The sequence below is a fragment of the Haplochromis burtoni genome, unplaced genomic scaffold, assembly GCF_018398535.1.
Source record: "Haplochromis burtoni strain Fernald_Lab_line unplaced genomic scaffold, NCSU_Asbu1 Contig_399, whole genome shotgun sequence".
Classification (NCBI taxonomy): domain Eukaryota; kingdom Metazoa; phylum Chordata; class Actinopteri; order Cichliformes; family Cichlidae; genus Haplochromis; species Haplochromis burtoni.
In genome coordinates this window covers 15,772-24,637 of record NW_024582760.1, presented here as the reverse complement: position 1 = coordinate 24,637, position 8,866 = coordinate 15,772, and the positions used below count along the sequence as shown (strand labels likewise).

Sequence of the window (8,866 nt, the reverse complement as noted above, 5' to 3'; positions counted from 1 at the left end):
GCAAGGCTGGGATGGTCAATTTGGTAAAGTAAATCCGTTGGGCATCTTTCTTTGCCTTTAGACAACAATTCTGATGGAAAAAGAGCCAAACGGGACAGGCAAAAAAAGCATAAAAAAAAAAAAAGCATAAAAAATAGACATAATAATTCATAAAAATTGAACTGATGATGTTATGATGAGTTATTTAGAAATGTCTCCAAGAGACCTTCCTGACTCCTTAGATCCTAACCAAGACTTTCTCATTGATCTGCACATTTGTCAGTCCACTGAGTGCTAGCAAACAAAATATTTTTATGTTGGCAAAGAGAAACTACCAGTTGTAGTCAAGCATGAACACTAAAGAGGACTTAATATTACTTAGCCTTGACAATTTAAAAGCCATTGTAGAGCCTCCAACACCATTTATTAGAATATTTAAGTGAGTGAATAGATCTATTTGAGCCTGTTTATATAACTGTGGCCCTGTGTGAATGAGAGAAAATTCAAATAAATTCAAACGTATGCCTCTTTAGTAATAAAGTTGTATGCTGGAAAGAGAACAATTCAAAGAAATCATTAAAAGCTCAAAGTTACCATAACATTCGTGTCCATGATGAATGTAGTTAAACTTCTGATCACAATGTACAGTTCTGACACAACACTGATTCGGAGTGATAGACCCTCGCAGAGCTGAGCGATCTACAGAATAACCAAAAGAGTCAGTAAACCCTAAAAAGTCTTTTCATTCAGTCACTTTGGGGTCATTCTGTGAAAAATAAATCACAGATGTAACTACATTTCAAGGGACATTCAACTTAAATCAGTCAAATAAAGGAAAACAGAGAGTAGACAGATTATTATTTATCACAACAATGTTAGCATAAGCAACATTTTACCTTCATACTATGAATACTATTTGAGGCAAAGGCTCTTGAGAGAACGTTCAAGATCCTTGAGAATTCTTAAAGGAAAAGGCCTGATGTACTTGAAAAATTAGCAAAAACTACTAAAAAGGTGTCAGTTATAAGATATTTAAAAGTTTTAATTCAAAAATCACAAATTACTCTTTAAATGTGACCATTTAAACATATTTTTATCATCTCCATACTGTATGTCTCTTTTTTCTGCCTCACCACTCCTTCCTCCTCCCACATTTCCACATTTCATTTTATATCAGAATCAGAATCAGAATCAGAAAGGGGTTTATTGCCAAATGTTGAGCAGGTTTACAACATTAGGAAATTGCTGCGGTGCTTCAGTGCAAACATAGTGTCATAAATAGCACTTAAATAGACATGAAAAAATAAAAGTAGAATAAGAATTAAAGTGCTACGTAGAAAGATATGTGCATGAGATATACATGAGATATATACATGAGAATAAGAATTAAGAGTGCTACGTAGAAAGATATATACATGAGTGCAGGTGGTGATCAGTGCCAAACATGGAATGATGCAGTGACACAGCGTAGGGTCATGTGTTAGTGGCGGGGACAGTCATATGGTTATTGTTCATGTGTCCAACAGCAGAGGGGAAGAAACTGTTCTTATGGCGAGAGGTTCTGGTGCGAATGGACCGGAGCCTCCTGCCTGAGGGGAGCAGGTCAAACAGACTGTGTCCAGGGTGAGAAGGGTCAGCTGAGATCCGAGCTGCACGCCGCAATGTCCTGGAGGTGTACAGGTCCTGCAGAGATGGGAGTCTGCAGCCAATCACCTTCTCAGCAGAGCGCACAACACGCTGCAGTCTCTGTTTGTCCCTGATAGTGGCTCCAGCGTACCACACGGTGATGGAGGAGGTGAGGATGGACTCGATGATTGCAGTGTAGAATTGCATCATCGTCCGTGTTGGCAGGTTGAATTTCTTCAGCTGCCTCAGGAAGTACATCCTCTGCTGGGCTTTCTTAATGACGGAGGTGATGGTGGGCTCCCACTTCAGGTCCTGGGTGATGGTGGTACCCAGGAAGCGGAATGAGTCCACAGAGGTGATGGGGGTGTCAGTCAGGATGATGGGGGGGAGTGGGGCTGTGTGCTTCCTGAAGTCCACAATAATCTCCACTGTCTTCTGGGCATTCAGCACCAGGTTGTTGTGGCTGCACCAGGTCACCAGACGTTCAACCTCCCTCCTGTAGGCAGACTCATCCCCGTCCGAGATATCAGCTAATGTTAGACTTGAATGTCCTAAAAATCACACTTTCCCTCTGCTTAGCAGCTTGATTACATTCTCGTGACATATGAGAGTTTATTAGCACATTGTCCATGTCTGCCTCCTTTCACAAAGTTTCACAGGCTTCTCAAACAGACATGGATGCTTCACCCACTGTTTCAACAGCAGATGCAAACAGCGGACTGACCACCGACACTTATTATGAATAAACAGCAGCCAGAACATTTAAGGGAAAATATTTCCTTAACATATCCATTTAAAATAATCATTTTTTCCTGATTTGTTGTTAAGTGCTGATGTTACTGAAATATCTTTTGCACTAAAATGCTCATGTACTCAAACAATAGTAGAAACTCGACTGTCTGAGAACAACATCCAGGCTTTGCCCTTGTCGGGTAGAGAGGGTCCTATTCTCATGTAATACAGCTAGTTAAAACTAATTATTGCAAATGAAAGGTATCCTTGTTACCTAAATTTGATCACAGGCTCATCTTGCAGTGATGATACCCTTTAAAAAAATCTAATATAGGCTTAACACGGAAATGCGCAAAGATTTAAAACACCTACACAAAATTATGTCTATTAAAAGAGTCAGTGTTAGCTTACTTAGCCTGGGCCAGTGTTGTACTTACGCATAATAATGATAATTCTATAATTATAATTATAGAACTAGATCTACTTCTACTGAATCGAGAAAAGGTTCCTGAGAAGAGATTTAATTTTCAGTATATAAGAAATTTGGGGCGTTTCTGAAGGTACTGTACCATGTTAGAGCATCTTAACATAGAGTCCTTGAATACTAGGCAATTGTAGAGGATGAGTTACTCTACTTTAAATGACTCCCACCCCTTATTGGAGGATTTCAGCTTCTTCCTTTGGGACAGAGGTTTGCAGCCCCTAAATGCAGGCGAAGCTTGAAGAAACAGCTTTGTCCAAGCTGCTATTTTGTTGTCGTTGTAGCAAATGACACATGTTTTTTTCTGTATTTTTTAAAAACTGTATTTATTTATTTACTCTACTTATTTCTCTATTTATGACAGTGCTTTTATCTCCTTTTTGCTGTTTTATATGAATTTATCAGTATAGTGTTGTCTAGTTTTAGAAACTGTGATTAGGACGTCTATTTAAATTTGTTGATTAAAGATCATAATTAGAGATCACAAGCTGCCTTTGATTTAGACATGTCTGATATTTTTGTAAAAACACAAAATAGTGTATATATATATATATATATATATATGTATATATATATAATATATATGAATATTTTCAAACAATTCACAATGAGTTCCATATGACATCATCATAACAGTGATTTACTGAGCAGCTGAGTTAGAACTTGTCACTCACACACTGAGAAACACTCAAACTTTCTGTTTCTAAACAATTTGTTCACTTTTTATCTCAGTCATGCCTGAAAAGACATCAGATAACTTTTTCCATCGCTTTCGAGATTTGATTCCGAGAAAACGCACAGGTGGAGATGTAAGTAACTAAACCTACTCATTCTTGACTTCTCTGCTGTTCAAATGTAAACGTTTCTGAGAGATGTGTTATATTTTGCTGCTTTGCACAGTGTAATTTTTGTGTAAGTCACTGTAGACAGAGCAACTGTCAGCGCTTCACCACAGAGTCCAGGATCCTGGACTTTCACAAAGCTCAGAGCAGTAAGACAAATGTGTTCTTTCAACAGGCAGACACATTGCATATCGCACAGAGACCCAGAGATTATGCTGTGCGACTCCCACCTTTACCTATGCAATGCGCAGACTCTCCACAGAGAGTCCAGAGAAGCTGGAAAATAAGTCCCTGGTTGGATGACCCCTTTTGGAATCAGGAGGACCCTAAAAGAAGTCTGTGTAGCCTCAGCTCTGCAGACACACACACACCAAGTGATCTGAGGGCCATTCCTTTCATTGTTAGTCCTGTTGAGATGACACCGCTCACTCCAGTTCCTCCACCTCCTCGAGCAGCTTGTCCATCGCAATTGCCTGTTTTCTCTGCTAAACATTCAGGAGCAGGTCGGTTCAAAGGTGATGCTTTTCTTTAGTGGTTACACCTGCTGTTAATCAGTTAGTTTAGATTTTAAAATTTGACACTGTAGATTATCTATTTTAATGCTAAATTACACATTCTTGCTGTCCATTCATTTTATATGCTTTTTTGAAGAAAAAAAAATCAGGAAGAAAAATGTTTATTGTTGTTTTTGTAAGATGTCAATTTGTAGTTATTTAGTTATTTTTTGTCTAAACAGACACGAAGGTCATTCGTGGAATAAGAGTCTTGACAGCAAAAGACAAATTTGGGCCTATTTTGGAAAAACTGCAGCATTTCCAGGATGGGATTGTAACCTCACCTGGACACACAGTACCAACCAAAACATTTACTGCAGTAAAGCCTTTGACTCCAAAACCTCCAACAGTTCCCATACCGCAAAAACGAGGACCTCGGCCTGGGACGCTGCTGCGCCGTGCAAAAGTCGTCCCTATAGACGGTAAGTGGTTTTCCTCAGTAACTGTAGAAGATGCTGAATAATCAAACTTTAAATTAAGAGATTTTTAAAAACATTTTAATGAACAATTAATCACTGCATCATGCTTCGAATTAGAAGAAATTACAGTTTCTTTTTACTAACCTCGTTGATTATCAGACAAGAAAGCAGACAGTCAGTGCAGTCAGAATAATCCAAGAGAGAGCAGGGTCAAACTCCCGCCTGTAGCTACACCTGTAGAGAGCCTGTCCCACAGCTTTAGTCTGCTGTCTTCAGACGACTGGTAAGAAACGTAGTAAGGAGACATTAAATACTGCACAGAAACAGTGCTGCATAATGTGGCTGTGTTATTTGTGGTGTTCCTGAAGTCGTGTTCAATGTTGTGTTGTGTAAATACAGGATTAAGAAGACTTTACGCCTGTGGGTCCACCTCCCCTGCAGCGGCACTGCAGACCACGCCCTGCCACACACATCAAACACGTAAAATAAATATTTATGCACTTTTCATTCACTTTTTGTTTTTTGTTATTTTTACACAGTGTTCTGAATGATTAACAATGGTCTACAGCCAATCTTGTGTATTATTATACAAACTTTGGTTGTAAGATTCAGATAACTATTTAATAAAAGCTAAATATTTTATATGAGAGCAAGAAAGAAAAGTATATCTTTGTGTCCCCCTTTCCCTGTTAATGCCCTACCTGGCCCCCTGGCAAAAGCTTTGCTAGATCCGCCCCTGCACAGTTACCAGCTGTCAGCTACACAAAAAAAGGAGCTTGGTGTTATTTGTCTCTCAGAAACAGTTCGATAACTTTCCTTCAACTCATTCATGTCACCTAAAAGGTAAACCTGTTTCTCCATCACCAGTTCAGCTCTGATGATTCAGTAAGGACATCTCCTGGTTTCGACTCTGTGTCACAGGTTGATCTGGCTGTAGGCTGTGGCACTTGGCCAGAGGTGGCGCTGGTTGACTCGAGTCCATGTTAGTGCACAAAGTAAACTGCTCGCTTTAGTTGTGAAGCAAAAACGCTGAAACCGGAGAAATAAAACGTGCGAGGGGAACGATAACGACGACAAGAGTCTCCCGATCGTTTACTCTTGCTGTCCTGTGAACAACATCGGCGTGGTGTTACTTGTTTGCTGTTTTCGCGATCGCGTCGCGATGAGGATATACAGTTCAAATTCAAATTAAATTTTATTTGTCACGTACACAGTCATACACAGTACGATATGTAGTGAAATGCTTGGACAACTGCTCGTGACCTAAAGAAAACAAAAAAGGAAAGGCTATGAATAAGATAGGAAATAAATATGAAAAATTAAAAAGGGTAAATTTAACTAGGAAGGAATAAAATATAAATTAAGGTTAAAAATGAAATAACTGTACAACACAAATTAGAATGAAGGGTAAATTTAACTGGGAAGAATAAGATAAAATATATAAATTAAAGTTGAAAATAAAATAACTGTACAACAAAATACACAATACACAATAGAACTATATAAGAATGTATGAAGAAATATAAATATAAATATAAATAAATATATACACAATAACAGCAGCTGTACAGTAAACTCGCCACATTTTAAACATTTTGTTGTTCAACAGCATCAAGACTGACGGAGTGTGTTTGAGACAACCTCACAAGTGTCACAGATGACACATTTGGCGTTTTTTTGCTGGTTTGTCGGTAGCAGCTCCTGAAACGCAAGACTGCCACACATCTGTTCGACCAACGCCAGTTGATCTAAACGCCAGTAGATCTGGAACACCGGCAGCCGCCTGCTTCTCCTGCCTTTGGTTTCCCTATCCATGATTGAGCTCCGCGTTAGCCACCACCGGTCATCAGCGGCCGCTTATCTCTCTTTCCCCGCATACGAGGGGAAAGAGACATACACCGGTGGCTAGCTGCCCTCTGTTGTAGCTCCGCGTTAGCCACCACCAAACAACTCAGTTATTTTTCCCACATCGACCAGCATCATCGGCCCATATAAACGAAATATAAGTCCACTGAAACACAGACTGTTTGCAAGCGATGGGGGGGTGAAAGGAGTTAGAGACGCCTCACTGTAAGCGAAGCCCGGGTGCTTTTTAGCGAAGGGTCGCTAGCCGCTGCTAGCTACCTAGCCGGCTAGCAGCAACACATAAGGGAACTTGCTAATATGGGATGTCTTGATAAAACGAGCAGCTATTTGAAGTTTACACACCTACATTCTCGCCTGAAAATATCTTAAAAGTTTATTTTGTGACCTAGAAACACTAATAAAAGACATATATTAAACGAAGTGGTGCGCCATTGTTTGACTCGGTAGAGGTGTGCTATGAATTGTGGGATATGGAGTGTTCCACCAAGCATACACCCTTGCGGTTACCGTAACTATTCAATGGTTCGCGCAACCTTAAAAATTCCAATGGTTCCTGAAAGCAGCGACGCTGTGCGCGCCATTGATATTGTCGTCATTACGGTAATCCAAATACGGGTAGACAGGCCGTACCACTCCCGACATACCACTAGAGAGAGCCAACACACCACAAATGAAGTTTGAAATCTGTTTCTATGGGGCCAAAAGTTGAATCTTTCTCATGGGCCTAGAAATGGGCCAAAATTTGCACTAAAATCTAAATATTTAAAAAACTATAAAAGTCATAAACACCAAAAGTCATAGCATACTAGTCCAGACCCAGCCGCACAAAATGATATAACATATGTAACCCTTGTCTCAAAACTGTGCGGCACATAAGCGCGGGAAAATTTTCACTAAAATATTAATATTTAAAAAACTATAAAAGTCATAAACACCAAAAGTCATAGCACACCATTCCAGATCCAGCCGCACAAAATGATATAATATAGTGAACCTTTTTAGGCGGAAAATAGGAAATAATAATAATAATAGGCACACTTAATAAGAATAATAAATCCGACGAATAGTAATAAGTGTGCCTCTTGGCATAGGCACACTTAATTATTATACAATAAAGCTAACTATGTGTATCTTTGGGGGCTTGAAGTTCAAAAATATCATCTTTGCTTGTTCCAGTATGATTAAAAAAAAGCCAACACATGGGATGTAGTTATTCATTCACATTCCTGTTTTCCAGTTTGTATAATGTAACTTTTCCCGGTTTTCCACCGCAATTTTGTCTGACATTGTCAGTCAAGGCTTAGGAATGTTGGGCTGTCCCCCAGAATGTGCTATCACATTCTTCTCATGCACACACGCAGACAGAATGGCAGCCAGTAAAAGCCTTTTTCCACTCAAGGTGAATTAGGCTGAACAGTGCGGATCTAACAGCAGCCTGCAACGAAGGCTTTTAGTGGGTGTTTATAAAAACTGTCATAAAAAAAGGAGAGGAGTAAAGGTAAAAGACAGGTGAAGAGAAAGCAGGATAGCCAAAAACAGAAAGGACAGAAAGAGGGTGGGAGCTAAACGAGAGGAGAAAAAAAGAGGAGATGAGGGCAGGAGAGGTAGGGAGGGAAATGGGGAGGAACAGAGAGAAAGCAAGCATGTGAAAGACACAAGAAGGGAGAAAAGAGAACCCAGTGGTAGAAAAGAGGAAGGGAAAGATAAAGGAGGAATGAAATTAGTTAAAGATATGAAATAATGACTAAATGTCTTGAGGATAAAGATGAGAGAAAGGAGGAAGCAGTACTTTAGTGGTGGCTAGGAGCAGGATAGAAAGAACATGCGATGGAAGAGAAGAGGTAAATATGATGGATAACATTTTCTAAGACACCGAAGTACTAGTGACATTGCCTTCAACATTACTTGGGAGTTCTGCAAGTCAGCCTCAGACAAGGTTGATCTGAAGCAATGCCAATGCTTGGGTAGATGCCCAGACTTTATAGAACGCAAGACAAAATCACACTTTAAAGGGATAGGTCACCGAAATTACAAAACATTTGTTGTCTTACTTCCTCCCAGCGCTCCGTGACTCTGCATGATAGTACTGTTCAGTGATGCTAACTGTTGGAAAATAAGATAAACCATGAACATTACACAACACTGCACTAATACGGAGGGGCAGCATTTTCATTGGACAGCAGTTCCAGTAAAAAACAGCTGATAGTAATGTGTGTAGATTATTCAGAGTAACCCTGACATTAAAAGACCCTACTGTTGGAAATGTTTTCACCATTGAGGAACCCCACATCTAGTCAAATACTATGCACAAATCTATCAGATTTATGGATCAGTTTAATGTACAAATGGATTCACATATGTAAGGAA

General features: G+C 39.6%; 1 protein-coding gene across 1 annotated transcript in view; it reads left to right on the top strand.

Annotated features, from left to right (window-relative positions):
- The window catches only part of LOC121812002, a gene marked incomplete at its 3' end in the record, with an annotated part of 42,701 nt that extends 37,846 nt beyond the window's left edge, over window positions 1-4,855 (top strand). The window contains 5 exon segments of the mRNA XM_042212876.1: window positions 3,551-3,627; window positions 3,836-4,132; window positions 4,166-4,175; window positions 4,397-4,636; window positions 4,793-4,855. Coding sequence (XP_042068810.1) covers window positions 3,551-3,627; window positions 3,836-4,132; window positions 4,166-4,175; window positions 4,397-4,636; window positions 4,793-4,855 — 687 coding nt within the window.
- Between the last annotated feature and the right edge of the window lie 4,011 nt (window positions 4,856-8,866).